Source organism: Perca flavescens, chromosome 19 (genome assembly GCF_004354835.1).
Source record: "Perca flavescens isolate YP-PL-M2 chromosome 19, PFLA_1.0, whole genome shotgun sequence".
Taxonomy (NCBI): domain Eukaryota; kingdom Metazoa; phylum Chordata; class Actinopteri; order Perciformes; family Percidae; genus Perca; species Perca flavescens.
Window position 1 is genome coordinate 6,401,679 of NC_041349.1, and position 16,997 is coordinate 6,418,675.

The following is a 16,997-nucleotide window of genomic DNA, read 5'->3' on the forward strand; positions in this document are numbered from 1 at the left end:
TTGTCATCTTGGAGGAAGAGTTGGGTCCCAGACTGTGGAGATATGCGTGCTATTCGTGCCAGAGTGACCAACACAACCACGTTGGCTGACTTGCGACAAATGCTGGTTGAAGAATGGGATGCCATCCCACAGCAGTGTGTGACCAGGCTGGTGACCAGCATGAGGAGGAGGTGCCAGGCTGTTGTGGCTGTGTATGGTTCTTCCGCACGCTACTGAGGCTCCTGTTTGTGAAATGGATAAATTGTTAAATTGCCAATATGTCTTGTTTCTTCAAACTTCCATCATCCAATCCACCAAATGAGTAAATGGCAGAATAAGCTGTTTGGCATTGGCAGAGAAGATTTGGCACATTTTTCATGAGCGCAATCCACATACTATGCGCTGCTGCTTCATCCCACAAATGCATGTTCCTTACAAATAGGACACCATTTGAAAGAGAACTAAACAGGCTTTCCAATGGTATAACATTTATTGCCAAAATGCATGGTTACCACAGAAAAATAATCCACCAAACACAAATGTCTTTACTTTAAAGCTGCACGATTATGGCCAAAATGATAATCACAATTATTTTGATCAAGTTCAAGTTCCACTTTATTTATCCTTAGAAAAGGAAATTTGATTTGCAGCAGGATATCTAAAAACACACATACATATGTCAGCAACATTATAAACACAAAACAGGACACACATCAACACCTTCAATAGAGACACCTTCCCCAAAACCAGTGACAAGATCCAATTGGACAGTACACAGGTCAATATCATAATGAACAGTAATGGGAATAAATACAAAGATTTCTGTATAAAAAATTCAAAGATGTCACTCAAGTGAATTCAGGTTCCTAATAGCCACAGGAATAAAAGATTCCCTGGCACGTTTAGTTCTTAACATAGGCAGCCTAAAACTGCGACCTGAGGGGAGCAAATTTAACTCCCAAAGAGTGGGTGATCAGGGCAGTTTAAAGTTTGGTTAGCCTTACCCCTGCCCCATCTATCATATTGCAGCTGTGATAACTGTACCCCAACCACCTTAGATTTTACCAGCTTTGTTAGCTTACACCAATTGGTCATTGGAAGACCACTGTACCACACCACGATACAAAATGTCAAGACTGATTCAATAAAACACTGGTAGAACAAAGTCATCAGAGTCCTGCACACGCTAAATGATTTCATCTTCCTCAAGAAGAAAAGTCTCTGTTGGGCCTTTTTACAGGCTGCATCTGTGTTGCTCTCAAAAGATAACTTACTGTCAATGATCAGGGCTCGACATTAAGGCTTGTCCGCTTGTCCGGGACAAGTGGATTTTTTGTAGGGCAAGTGGAAGAGAAATTTACTTGTCCCACTGGACAAGTTAAAACTCAAACAAACTAAAATGCCATTTTAGTTCACGTCATGTGCCACTCATTACGGCTATGTTACCGATTTGAAACGATAATTTCTTTCCCCCGCAATCCCGGTCAGCAGACCGCTAACGTTAGACCCAGCCCGCTAACGTTAGACCCAGCCCGCTAACGTTAGACCCAGCTCGCTAACGTTAGACCCAGCTCGCTAACGTTAGACCCAGCTCGCTAACGTTAGACCCAGCTCGCTAACGTTAGACCCAGCCCGCTGTTCAGCTCGTTCTCTGTAAGCAATGCAGCATGAAAGCACGGTGAACCTGCCGGTGTTAGTTAGCTAACGTTAGCTTGCTAACTCCGCCTTAACGTTACCTCCTCGTCACATCGTTGACAGAAAACGAGAGACCGGTACTAATACGGCACCGGTGCCTTAACGACCGTTATCTACCGGACCGAATTGCAACGCGGTGCCACTGAAATGCCTGCGCTTCTCTCTGATGCTCCGAAAACGGACGTTAGAGGCAACCTAAACATCGCCGCATGTTACGATAGTTAACACTACACTCAACAGCAAGTAACGTTAGCTTATCGTTAGCTAGCAGCTGGAGTAAACAGTTAAAATGCTGACAGCTAAACGGTGTAAAAGTGTGTCTGTATTTCACTGGAGAGGAACGTATGACAGTGTGCAGCTGCTGTTGTTGGAAAAACTCAGATGTTGCGTTCACTTGAAATTTGCCCCGCCAGCGTCGTGCTGCTTTTCGTTGTTGTGAAATACCCTTTTACTATCCAGTGGTTGGATAGTAAGTTATTTTTATAAGTTATTATTTTTACATTTTTAATAAATCATTTAATTTTTCCTTAGCAATAAACAAGCCGTTCTATAATGTCGTTTTTTTTGCTCCTTTTTTGAACAAAAAAAATTAAAAAAAATATGCAGATTAAATATTAGGTAATACTCAACTGTGAAGTAGCTACACCTTTTTAAAAGGATCCTTTCGGTAAATCAGCCTCTGCCGGGTAGAAATTTGTGAAATTGTATAAAAAAAGTTAACACCAACATTTAGTGACAAATTCCATTGTTATGTCTACAAAATTATTTTAGATATAGTAGAAGTTCAAGTCACCACTCCCTCTGGTCAAAATATTGATTTAGTATCTCAGAATATAAACTAAGAATCTCAAAGTAATGAGAAAATGTCAAATATTGACTTAGAATCTCAATATATTGGCTTAGTATCTCAATATATTAATTTATCTCAAAATATTGACTTAGTATCGCAATATTGACTTAATATCTCACTTTATTGTTCAGTATCTCAATATATTGATTTATCTCAATATATTGACTTAGTAACTCAGAATATTGACAAAGAATCTCAAACCAATAAGAACATTTAAAATATTGACTTACAATCTCAATATATTGACTTAGTATCTCAATATATTGACTAAGTAACTTAGAATATTGACTAGGAATCTGAAAGTAATGACAAACTTTAAAATATTGAATTAGAATCTCAATATATTAACTTCTGCACACCGGCGTGCAACATATTACTTTGTATTATGGAGTCTGGAGATCCTTTTTTCTTGTTGAAGGGGAAATCTATTGTTGGGGCACGTTTGTTTCTACTGTTTCAACAGAATTGTATTAATGTTGATAGTGTTTGGATGCTTTCAACGGTTTGTTCAAATTTGCATTAGCAAAACACAATTTTTTTTATAAAATGATGAATCTTTACCCGTACAAGTGACTTTTATGCATGGACAAGTGAAACGTAAATGTACTTGTCCGAAGGACAAGTACCTCAAAAAGTTAATGTCAAGCCCTGCTGTCAATGATGGTTCCTAAGTATTTATATTCATCTACTGTCTCAATATTCATGTTCTGGATAACGGTTTGTGAAACATTGTGCTGTGATCGACGGAAATCAATAATCATATCCTTGGTCTTAGAAACGTTGATAGACAAATAGGAGTTTTCACACCACGCAATGAAATCATCAACTACAGGGCCATGCCCCGCCTCATCATTGTTCAAAAGGCTCACTATAACAGTGTCATCTGCAAATTTCACACAGTGCCTATTCGCATACTTACTCCTACAGTCATTTGTATATAAAATGAAAAGCAATGGAGAAAGAACACAGCCCTGAGGAGAACCTCTGGAAGTTGAGGATAAAACACCATTGACCCTAACACACTGCGACCTGTTCAACAGAAAATCCAGTACCCAGCCAATCAAGTTAGGGTTCAAGTTAAAAATAGACTGAAGTTTCTCAGCCAACAAGTACGGCTGAATAGTATTGAATGCTGAAGAGAAGTTGATAAAAAGGAGCCTCGCATGAGTCTTTGAGGTTTTGCAGATGTTTGCATCCTCAACACCTCTGCTAGCCCTGTAAGCAAACTGAAGAGGGTCTAGCTGTTCTTCCACCTGCTTCAGTACCTCCTGCTTAACCAACTTCTCAAAAGTCTTCATCACCAATGAGGTGAGAGCAACAGGCCGAAAGTCATCTAAGACCTTGGGATTCTTACACTTAGCCACCGGAATGATTGTAGAATGTTTCCAAATCTTTGGCACTGTTTGCGTCTGGAGTGATTATGTAAAAATAACTTTAAAAATCTCAATTAACTGACCAGCACAAGACTTAAGGACTCGACCACTGATGTTGTCAGGACCAGGACTTTTCCTAATCTTAGTTTGTTTAAATAATGTTTTGACCTTAGATACATCAATATCAAAATCCAAAACAGAGGAATCCCTGACCAAATCCTCACTCATGGGACAGATTTCCGCACTAAAATCATTATTAGAAAATCTCATATAAAAACTATTTAATTCACTTGCTAACTGCTCATCAGAATCAAAACCATTTAAGGAAACTGTACTAGTGCCTTTGTGTAGTCCTGTCATTATTTTCATGCCATTCCACACAGATCTGAGATCAGACTCACTAAATTTGGACTAAATTTTTCTTTTATACTGAAGTTTAGCCTTTACGAATTCAACTCGCACAACCTTCCTAATTTCAGCATATGCACTTTTGTCGCCACTATTAAAAACAGTCCTCTTTTCCCTTAAAATATGTTTCAGTTCTTTAGATATCCAGGGCTTGTTGTTGGGATAGGAAACAATGGTCTTAGTTGGGATCACACGGTCCACTCAGAAAGAGATGTAACTGCATCCTGCATCAGTCAGTTCATCAATGCTGTTGGATGAATCTTGAAAAACGGACCAGTCAGTGCAGTCAAAACAGCCCTGCAAGGCCAAAGTGCTCTCCTCATTCCACACCTGGACCACACGTGCCTGCACTTGCAGCACAGGTGTGTATGTGGGGAGAAGATGCACAACATTATGGTCAGAAAATCCTATAGGAGGACCTGCAACGGACTTATAGGCTCCCTTGATAGAGCCATAGCAGAGATCCAATATTCTGTTCCCCCGAGTGAGACAGGTGACGTACTGGGTGAAACTTCTCAGCGATTTTTTTTTTACAGCTGACACGATTAAATCACTCAGAAAGAAGCACGGGGCATCGGGAGAGATTGATTGTAGTCTTTGAGCTACTGAAAAGATGACATCAGAAGCAGATTTTATATCTGCTCTGGGATGGATGTACACTACTGTTAAAAATATTTGGGGGAATTCCCTAGGCAGATACAATGGTCTAACAGACACCGACAACAGCTCGATGTCCAGTAAACAAATCTGTTCGCGCACAGTAGCGCCGTTGCACCACTTTGGATTGATGTACAGGCAGACACCCCCGCCGTGATGCTTCCCCGTCACCTCCGGGTCACGATCCAAGCGGATCGGAACCCCAAATCCATCAATGTCCACAGTAGAATCAAGGTCAGTGTCAGTCAGCCACGTCTCGGTGAAAGCCATCACACAAGTGTCCCTAAACTCAGGCAAAGAGGCCACACACGTTTGCAGTTCATCAGTTTTATTCCTTAAGGACTTTCTTTTTCATTAATTTTCTTAAACGTTGCCGCACTCCGCCCCATTTCCCTCTTTTCCTAATTTGTTTACCTGGTGTAGCCGAACACCTAGAACTTTGTATCAGAGCATTGTCACCGACTAAGAAGTAAAAACAGTCGGTCACCCCACAACTTAATAGCCGAGTTGCATCTAGGTCCACCACATAATTGCTTGATTTAAATCCCAGGAGAAAGTTCTTTGTGTATTGGATCCTGTCTGGCTTGACAAACAAACCCCGAGCGATGTTCAGCACGATTGCCAGAAGTAGGAAGAAAAATATCTCCATTGTTAGGCTTGATATACGCGGCAAAACCCCTGTGCAGAAACACACAAAAAAAAAAACTTGTAGTTTTAAAAAATAGGTACGCAGACAATTTCCAAACAACAAACAGATGCGGACACCTGCTACCGGTCGCCTGCAATTGAGCCGCGCCCTCCTCCCTATTACAGAAATCAATATTGAGATCACGATTAATTATCACGATTATTTGTTGATTTGAACCAAAACAAATTTTATTGTCACATAGGCTAATTATAACGGCTTTTACATCCATATTGTGCTACATTCCTGCTAATACATCTACCAGACGAAATAGCAACGCGGATTTCGGTGGCTCATTACATGTCTGCGTTGCGCTCTGATGCTCCAAAACCGGCGATAAAAGCAACATAAACATCGCTGCATGTCACGCTAGTAAACACTAAAAATATGTTACGCAGCAGGTAACGTTAGCCTACCATTAGCTACAGTAGTAACTGGATTAAACACGACTAAAATGCTGACAGCAAAACGGTGTAGTGTGACTGTATTTCACGGGAGAGGATTCCAACAGTCTGCTGCTAAAGCTATGAGCTAAAAGACACAAACTAGCACTATGGTCACGGCTGTTGTCTGAAAAACAAAACCGACGGGACAAAATTTTGCGTTTACTGGTAACCATCGTGACCGGCTTATGATGACCGACTGCTACCGGTTGTGGAATTTTCCTCCTAACGTTACTCTGTCCTCTGTGACTGTCTACATCTAGAAACTAAGCTGCGCGGTGCAGGGAACAACTCTAATTGGCTCATGGAGGCACGTGATCAGACAGTGGTTTATGGAGCGCTAGATTGGCTTTGCAAAAACTTTGATAAGGAGCGTTCTATGAATGGAATGACTCATTTTAAAGATCGCTCGATCACGCAAGTTTGACCGTGGAAATCCAAAATCGTGATTAAAATTTCATTAATTGTGCAGCCTTACTTTTTGTTTTAAGTTTAGAATATCACAAAAACGTGTACTAAAAGCTTTAATTACTAAAGGGTTTGCCTCCACGACATTGTACAATAACTTTATATGAAGGAGAATCCATCAAACAGTTACAGAAGCTAAACTATGTTTATTGTGCAAACTGCAAAGTAGTAAAATAAACCTCAAATCGAATGAATAGCCTACACATACAAACAACTTTAACATTGGTTCCCTTTCAGAACCAAATAGTTGTATGAACACTACCATGGCCACAGGTAAATTAGGTTGTTGTAGTGGTGACTGAACGTAGCTTCGCTGTTTGAATAATGTTAGCAGGTTGGCGGACGTATTTCAGCGAGGCGAGACATCTTAAATCCAGTGTTTTAATCATTGTTCTGAACCCGTCTTTCTCAACGGTCTGTAGCGGGACCGGAGGTAGACAGCGTTCATAGTGTTGCTCCACTGCATGCTTGAAGTGACAGGTCTTTAACGTTAGCCCGGTAACGTTAGCACAGCCGAGTAACTGAGCGACGGCGCAACAACAGTGGCTAAATTATGTCAGATTTTTTAGAAACAAAACTTCGGAACAACAGACGGCTCCTCTCTTGAGCACACGTTGTTCTGGTGTACCTCCGGTTTTTCTTCATCCTCTAGCTAACTTTCTTCTCCGTTCTTGAATGTGCAGTAGCGACCGGAGCCTATCCCAGCTTAACAGACTGTTATGCTACCTGGCTAGCTAGGCTAGCAGCTATAATGTTACCCAGCGTTGGGTGGTGTACATTTGTAAATGTAAAATTATTAGTGTTAGAAACTGTTTAAGTCACGAATTGTTATATGCTATGGTGTTTATCCTTTTAAAGAGAGTTAGTTGTGGGTTATTAATTGTTGTGTTATAAAGTTACTACCATGAGTGAGAAGGGTATGCAGTTAACAGGGGCCCCGGTGCTGCGATGGATAAAAAAATAACTGTATCGGCCCGTAGATGTGTTAATTTTTCCGATCCAGCTATTTTGTCAATATCGGGACAGATATCCAATCCTAATATCGGATCGGTGCACTCCTACTTATTAGAGTGCAAATCCAACTAAATGGACTGAACTCGTATTTGTAGCTGAGAACAGTTTTTGTTGCCGTTTGAATGAATCATTACAATGTATTTATGATTAGTAAATTTGTGTGAAAAAGTGTTTTTTCCCCTCCATTTTTTCAGGGCCAGTAGGGGAAAAAGTTGTGTTGGACCCTGAGGGCCTAATTTACTAACACTAGCGCAGTTTGCGCTGCGTCTGTTCATGCGAGTTCAGTAATAGCGCACGCTATGCTTCCACATTTTGCGTAGTATTTATCAACCCTGACACCCATCAGGCAATCAGCGTCTTTCTCCGCCCACTATACCGTAGATTGCGCTGTAGCGAAGCGGTACTTGTGCTATGATACGGCTGAGTGCAGACTGCGATATTCCCACTGCTGATGCTATGACTGTTTGAAATGATCCTGATGTCGATATATCTGTAATGTAGCGAGGAGTTTAACAACTGCTGGAATGGGATGTGAACGCTGAGTGGGAGATTCAATGTCATCTTTGATTTCTTCCAGTAACTCAAATATTGCATGGCTGCTTGATCTGTAACGCTAAATGATGTGTTCACTGACAAAGTGTAATTCTCGTGTTAAAAATATTTTCAGCCTCTCCTATATCTTCGTCTTGCTCAAATTACTGCTGCCATTTCACCAGCGGCATAAAGGTCTACGGGGAAACTCGATTGCGGCTGGTTCAGACCTGCTTTTAAGAGGCGGAGAATTTCCCCCGCAGAATAGAGACGCGCTCTTACTGACAGTCTTTGTAAATACCACGGAATATAATTAGGTGCACTTTGCGCTTATCCTCCCACTTTCCCCACGAACGTATATTGGAAGCGCAACTTGTCTCTTCTCGCACATGTGGAGGACAATCTGCGATTTTACCCAAGTGTCCCTGTTTGTAAATAGACCGCATTGGTTACGTCCGTCTTTGCGACCAATTAGCGCCTGGAAACAGCCGCAAACGGCTTGATAAATCTAGCCCTGAGTGTGGCCGTGAGGTTTAAATGTAGCAAAAGATATTCATTTTTAAACCAAAACATAAGTAAATGTAGTAACATGTTAAATAGTGTTAGGCAATCCCACAGGCTTACAGAAAGGGTTTGTTGGCAAGTTGCCAAAGGGCTCAGAATGACACGAAATCAACATATTTTGTTGAAAGATTACCGTGGTAACAACATAGACATCAGCTGAAAACATGTTGTGGATAGCTTTATATTCATATTGGGGTCTGTGAGTAGAGCATGTTGTGTTGGACCAGCAAACTGTAGTTTACATTTCTCAACAGATTCAATGAGTGGTTTTTATATTGAAGGGTTTTATGATCTAAAGTTTAGTCTCCAGTTAATGAGACTCTCCACCAGGGCCATCGTTAGGCCTATTTTAGGGGGGCTGAAGCTACCCCAAAATCTTCCTAAGCCCCCCCTAAATAATAATAACAACAATAACAATTTGAGTTATCCTCATTGATATTTAGACGCAACAAATGAGATTATATATATATATATATATATATATATATATATATATCTATATCTATATATATATCTATACACACACATCTATCTATCTATCCATCCATCCATCCATCCATCCATCCATATATATATATATATATATATCCAGCTACTAAAAAATATTGGAAAAGTTGGAAGTGCTATAATGGAAGTGGTTTGAGATTTCTATGTTGTAAAACAAAAAAGATATTAAAGATTAAAATGAGTGGTGTTGCAATTTTACGACAGTCCCTAACTACCTCTATAGTGACGGGCTCATTGGACAGATATTCAGGTCTTTGCGCTCTAAACTGCGTCGTCACTGGGGGAAATCAAAGTATTGACATGGAGCAATCGAAGGTAACATCCGCGAAAACCAATGAATGTCAAACATTAAACTAACTTCACCGCTGTTAAAACTCCTCCGGTGGCCCCTTTAATAAATAACAATCCCCTTCTAAAATCATGCCCAAAACTATGACTTCAATGTCTTAGTATTTTATGCACTAAATGTGTCTATGTGTATGTAGCAGGGGGCCCCTTTCCCTCTCTCTCAGTTAAGGGGTCCTTGCCTTAAAAAACGTTGAAGACACAGAGTGTTTATGGTCAGAACCTCCGTACCAAGATGGCGACGAGAGAGACTTATCACAGACGGTGCGATATCTACGTGTATATATTGCTGAATTTGGAGATTTTAGAGAAAACTTTAATTTACGAGGTATTGAATACGACATGAAGGGGGCGTTTATACGGACTCTTCTCATCAACTCGACCCCATTTGAAGGCACTATATCTGAGCACAGCACGTCGCCGCCATATTGGAGCGGTAAACTGCGGTTATTCTGGATAAAAAAACACTTTGTTAACGTTTCTCAACTGGTTTCATCGGGTCGTTTTTTATATTCAATAATTATAATCTCAAGTCTGCAGTTAATGAGACTCTCCACAGTTCGCCTATTACCGTGTTTGTTCGGCAACTTGTTTAGTTTAGTTTTGGAGGGAAGAGCAGGGAGAGCATTGTTTGTTCCGCGCGCTCTCTCGAGAACAAAGAGAACAAGACACTACGCATTTAGTTAGTTTGAGTGTCTACAAGATGGAAGCAGGAAACGCGGAGACATCAAAACACGCCTTTCCTTTCTCCACGTTTGATCTCTAACAACAGAATGAACGAACGATACACGGAGCCTCGAGCCTCTTCCGCGTGTGTTTAGTATCCTGAACACTGACCTGAACATCGGTGGTATCAGAGTCCGAGCCTGCTGCTTGTCTTCTGGGGACCTTGTTGCTCCGCTGCTCCGGGTTCTGGTCGGAGGTCTGGTCCTCCATTCCTCTCTTTGTCTCTGAAATCCAGCAGCTCTCCTCTGTCGCTGCTCGCTCTGTTGTGTGTGGACTCACTCTGGCCACTGCAAATCTCGTGATCACGCAGCGTCTCGCGGTCACAACCCCGTACTAAACCACGCCCCTTAGTTACCGTTGCTACAATTGGCTCATTCGAGACAGATAGCTAGATAGTTATGGAATGCCGTTTTATTCACAATTAAATAAATAAATAAATAAATACATAAATAAATAAATACATAAATAAATGAATAAATAAATACACCATAAAAATAAATAAATGAGGAAATAAATACATAAATAATTAAATAAATGTAATTATTTCAAGGTACTTTTATGGACTTATGAAAGTCCATATAAATCTTTCCAGACAGAGCATGCTAGCTGTTGTCCTTTGAGATGTACATTCACACACTGTTTTCTTCCATATATATATATGGAAAAAAAAAAAAAAATATATATATATATATATATATATATATATATATATATATATATATATATATATATATATTAGGGCTATCAATCGATTAAAAAATGTAATCAAATTAATTACATACTCTGTGATTAATTAATTAATCGCATACATAATTAACGGAATCTAGACGTACCCTAGTGGCAGCTGGCTGGTCAGGCTAGCAGCTTATTACATACCGGTGTTCCTCTACAGTAAAACACAGTCAACACACCGTTTAGCGTTGGCTGTCGGCATTTTAACCGTGTTTAATCCAGCTACTAGCTAGCGGTAGGCTAACGTTAGCTGCTGTCGAGTATAGTGTTAACTAGCGTCACGTGCAGCGGTGTTTGTGTTGCCTGTATCGTCCGTCTCAGAGCATCAGAGAGAAGAGCAGACATATCAGGGGCCCCAGATTTCGGTAGCCAGGGTTGGCAGGAAGAACTAACAAGTAGCTAAATGTTCCAATCAATGATCCATGCAGCATCTTCTCGTCTCCCTTCTTCATTTTACAGTCGAATGGTGGCTAGAACGGCTCCGGGTCAAACGTCAATATGGAATGGATTAATCTGCGTTATTTTTTTTAACGCATTATTTTTTCTCAGATTAATTAATTGAAATTAACGCGTTATTTTGACAGCCCTAATATATATATTTTTTTTTTCTTTTTTTTTTCTGTATGCTAAGTAGCACCTTCATGTGCCATTTTTCCAGACAGAGCATGCTAGCTGTTGTCCTTTGAGGTGAGCATTCACACACTGTTTTCTTCCATTATAAATGCAGGCAGAGGCTGATTAAACTGGCTGTCACCAACCTGACTGGCTCCCAGTGATACACAAGACATCTCACATAGGTCACATGCGCAGACATTGCTCATCTCGAACGAGCCTCATAACAGGACCTCCAGGGACCCCCGACAAATCTAATCATCATAATTAAATGAAGAAATACCAACATAAAACATCTCCTGTTACTCTTTGATTAACCAGATAAACTGACATGCTGTTGGAACAATAACAATTTTATTTACAAATGAATCATTTGCTTTAAAATCTGCAATTGTGTAAATAATATTGTTCAACACGGTCAGTGGTTAAATTGGCTTTTGTAGGGAGGGGGAGCCCTTATTTACGGAGAATAGTCATCATTCAAAATGACTTCATGTGTTTTTACACCAAAGGGGCTCTTTTTCCAGTATTAATGTGTAAGGTAGGGTTGATTAGTTACTCAAACAAAGAGAAATACTTTCCAATTCACTTACTTTATTATTATTTTTTTTTATACCTTTTATAGGCTAATGTTAACAGGCACGCAACGGATTTCACCCTTGGAAAATGTATGAAATTGAACATGTTTGAAAATATTGGCTGGCAAATATGTAAAAATCTTTTTAAACAAGAAAATTATGTTGATTTAAGAGAATCAGAAGCCACTATTATAGCCTTTTTAACAGTGATTGGCTTGCCCAGCTTGTTAATAGCCAGCGTATGTTCATTTTAGCTTCCAGTTTGTTGGATGGCAACAACATTTGGTCTAATCATAACTGGCCTGTTATCCCCTTTAAAACCCTTTTGTCTCAGAACTGTGGCCTCCAAATGAAAAACAAAAATGTGACCCAAAGACCAAGGTTTTGCTTCCAGATTTGTTTGGTGGCTTATGATGTGGGGGTCTGGGGGGAATTTTGTTAGCATTAAACACTAACACACACATTTTCTGCATTTTGGTGAATTTGTATGCACCTATTTCTATCTTTTTCTGAATAAATATCCCTAAAATATCTTTATGTATAGGGAAACATTAGGCTACAATCCAAATAGAACAACATAATGGAAAATATTGCAGTAAGGCTACCAGGAATTCTGTATTGCTTTCATCTATTTATTCTCCTTTAGATAGACTTTTCTAATTATATCTGAGTCAGCATACATGTAGTTTAGGCATCATTTATTCTTCCCTCTTTTGCATCTTTTGTTGGGGAAGTAACTACCTTAAAAGTGCATATGACAATTATTTACCTCAGTAATACATTGTTATTTAAATGTATTAATAAACCCCTGGACTGTAATATTTCAGATGTTTGAGCAAGATTTCTGCTCATGTCCAAAACTTTGTGCACATTCAAAATATAACTCATCCCATCTGTGCTCTCTGAGATTTGAAGGAGTCGTGATATTTTGTGAAAAAAATAAAGTTATAATAGGCTATTACGAGAATAAAGTCACGATATTTCAGAAAATAATCTACCTGCACCATCTGCTGTGCATTACGTGATTTCTCTGCTGATACGGTAGATCTCAGAGCGTCTGACAGACACAGAGCCCCGTTTGAAATCCAGAGCCCCGTTTGAGACGTTTAGGGAAGTGGTTGTACGCTGCTGTACATCAGAGGTGGAAAACCGAATCTACTGCAGAAATACACGGAGCACAAACACGACACATCTGCCGCAGCATGCCGACAGCTGTTTATAGCGAGAGTGGACACTAAACGAAGTCCGGTTTCATATTCGTCAGTCAACTTTTCAAAATACATTCGGGGTTACACTCAAAACATTCGGGGCTGAAACCCCCGGCAAAATGTTTGGTGCTGAAGGAGACGGAGCTGAGCTCCGGCAGGGTGTAATGTGGACATGAGGAGGCGGAGCTGCAGTTCGTTAAATGGTCACGTTGTTTTTAATCTATGGATACGTGTTCACAGGGTTGTGACCACGACATATGCTTCCCATTTAAATACTAATATTAGTTTACATTTTCGTGCTGGCCACCACGGCACGTGGTGAACACGTATCAATAGATTAAATAACGTGACCATTTCACATACTGCCATGAGACTGGGTTGTATTGTTTATACTGGTGTAAGATATTAAAGGGGTGATAGAATGATTATATGGGGTATTTCACACTGTTCATTAAGGTCTCCTAATGGGGTATGTAACATTGGTTGGGCTGAAAATTGCCCGAATGCTATTTTATTAGGCCCTTAACTACCCTGTGAATACGGCCCTATTTGTAACAAGAGCTTTACTTCCAAATATGGTATGCTCATGAATATTTAGATGAGCTGCGCACTGATTGGTTTGAGCGAACCACATACACACACATTAGAGACTCAACAGCAGGTCTCATATTTCAGACACTGCAATATAATCAGCTAGCGAGCTACAGGCCCTGGAGCGCCGTCAGGGCCTCTGCATTTAGTAGTCCAGTAACCCAGAAACAGTGACTCTGCGCGGGCTTCCGGTCGTGACTGAGATCCATTTAGCTCACAGCGAGCTGGGGTCTGTGAAGGAGGACACGCCGGGTGGCGAGGCAGCACCGGCCGCAGTCCCATTAGCCTGCTGAGCGCCTGCCGAACTGCGACACAGTCGGACAAAAGTTGCAAACGCTTGCATGAAAAAAAAGTCTCAGAAGTGAATTTAGTAATTAAATAGAGAACCTCTGGAGATCTGCGTGACATAGCTAGATTCAGAAGACTAGGCTGACCTCAGGTCAGTGCTGTATCCTCTGCAAATGTTGGGGCCTGACAAAGACTAGGAGTTGTGGTGTTGACGTCAACTTCCAGCTTTGTTCAGATTCGCCCGTTTTCAGAGGCAGTTTCAAATTGTGAGATTTGCAGAGGAAAGCGGTGTCAATGGGATTTTAATGCTCTATGTATGTCTTATTTACCCACCAAACTGTCGTTTTTCCAAGTATGACAAGGTAAAATCGGTTTTGCATTCTATCACCCCTTTAAATGATATTGAATCCAATCACATCATGACTCAGTCTTACAACAGTGTTCATGCTGAGAAGGCCAAACACAACAGTTCAGAAAATATTGATGATGGAAACAGTTTGAAATGAATCTCTTTTCTTGAAAACAAGTCTCAGATTATGAGAGCAGCAACCCTGGCAGCAAGAGCGTAATTGACATACATAGATATAGAAAGAAGACTTCACATCTGTCAGACCTATTTAAGTCTCTAGCATGCACCGTGTCATTTCCTACAACAGTCTTCTGAGTAGAGTATCAATACTCACAACTCGAATGAAGCAGCTACCGTTTTATGGCAACAGACCATGCAATGCATCATGGGATGGTAGTTTTTCTAAACTTTTATTGCAATCAAAGGCAAAATACAACAAGGCAACAGTGGCATCAAGTGATGAAACTAGAAAAACAACAACAAAATAAATGACCTTCATATGAAGGTCTTAAAAGCAGGGTTGGTAACATTGTCCAACTACTCTTTTCATATATTTTGTTTGAAATGGTCTTTAACCCCCGACAGCAATAAATAACGTATGGGCTCTGAAAAAGGAGCGACAAAGATCCATCATCTGTAGCTAGCTCACGGTCCATCCAGTCTTCAAGTCATAACGTTTCATTTACTGAGCAATTATTAAGAAAATACATGGCAGATCAAAGCTGCGTTCTCATGACCTCAGGCCTCATTTGACAGAGAAAGAGATAAAAGAGGTGGTCACATTTTTACCCTTTTGGTCTTTAAAAAGTGTTCTTGTGGCACGATAGACGCAGGGTTGTTTACTGGACTCACATCACTTCAAAACGTCACAGGAGTGGTGACCTTCTTTGGCAAAATTAAATGAATAAAACATCCAAATGGATCAGGAATCATAAAACACACTAAATCAGAAAGAGCCTCCCTGAATCTGACCCACTTCCTCCATGCAGAGATGTGTGAACATCTGTGTGAAGATGTGCACATAGTGTGTGACGACAGCAGGATTTTGGGGGGGTGGGGGCAGGCCAGTATGAAGTCATAGCAAAGCTCTGAACATAAAGTTACTGCTGGTCAGCCTTCAATGTGGAGAGAAGATCAGCTATCAGGGTATGAGGAGGAGGCAGGAGGCGTGACTGCGCTGGTGAGATTTAAGGCTACTATTCTGAGAAAACGTTTTCCCACATTGTTCACACCAGTACGGCTTCTCTCCAGTGTGAACGTGTCGATGGCATTCTAGTTGGCCACTCTGACAAAAAGTTTTCCCACATTGTTCACACCAGTACGGCTTCTCTCCAGTGTGAACACGTCGATGGGATCGAAGGTGACTCTGAACGGTGAAAGCTTTCTCACACAGATCACAGCTGTACGGCTTCTCTCCAGCGTGAACACGTTGATGGGACTGTAGCCGACGATGACAGCTGAAAGTTTTCCCACACTGTTCACAGCTGTACGGCTTCTCTCCAGTGTGAATGCGTTGGTGTTGTTTAAGAGAATCACTCCGGGAAAAAGTTTTCCCACACTGTTCACAGCTGTACGGCTTCTCACCAGTGTGAATGCGCTGGTGTTTTTTTAGGTCACTCCCTGTTGTGAAAGCTGTCCCACATTGATCACAGCTGTGCAGATTTTCTCCAGTGTGAACTCTCTGATGAATCTTTAAATACGATGATGTTGTGAAGGATTTGTCACAGTGCTGACAGTGGTGACGTTTGAGTCCCTCTCTTCCGCTTTGTTTCTATAAAAACAGACAGACAAAAACAGACAGAAAGTGAGATACCACTCTTTATTTTGGCACCTGTCTCTTTGAGGGCCAACTCCCGAAAAGCACAGTCTGCTCTGATGGTCACATGGAGAATATTGTACAGTTGTTCCCATACATAGATTGAGATCTGCCAAAATGCAATTAGGCAAACCAAATTGCATTTTTTCCCCAATCAACAATGTAGTTTTTACAGCACACAAAGACCAGCAGTCTCCAGCCCCACCCCCCTCGTAATGTCATGCTCCACGGGCAGGTCAATGTTTAACTTCAGACTCAGAGGCTATCGTTAGTAGTAGCATGCTGCTGCTGGTCTTGCTGTGGGACTAGTAAGGGTTAATGCCAGACGAGGTATCCATTGTCAGGTATTAATGGACAATGGCGAGGCGTAAACCGTCCTCCGCTGAAGTCCTTATTTATTGATATTGATTGATTTCAATAATCGATCGATCCAACACCAAAGATTCTTTTGTACCTTAAAATAATGTTTCCAAAATCGTTTCAGTGGTTCAAAAACTTGTTCGAATGAGACATAAGAATAATGGTAACGGTAATGGACAATTTCGCTTCTAACTTGTAAGGGGACCAAAAAGTGCTTT

At 40.7% G+C, this 16,997-nt stretch overlaps 1 protein-coding gene across 1 annotated transcript in view; it reads right to left on the reverse strand.

The window, feature by feature from the left end:
• The window catches only part of LOC114546167 (zinc finger protein 271-like), a 39,343-nt gene that overhangs the window by 16,627 nt on the left and 5,719 nt on the right, over positions 1-16,997 (reverse strand). The window contains exons 2-4 of the mRNA XM_028564853.1: positions 15,749-16,374; positions 14,185-14,271; positions 10,357-10,540 (exon numbers count right to left, since the gene is read on the reverse strand). Of these exons, the coding sequence (XP_028420654.1) occupies positions 10,357-10,540; positions 14,185-14,271; positions 15,749-16,374 (897 nt within the window). The remainder of the gene's footprint in view (positions 1-10,356; positions 10,541-14,184; positions 14,272-15,748; positions 16,375-16,997) is intronic.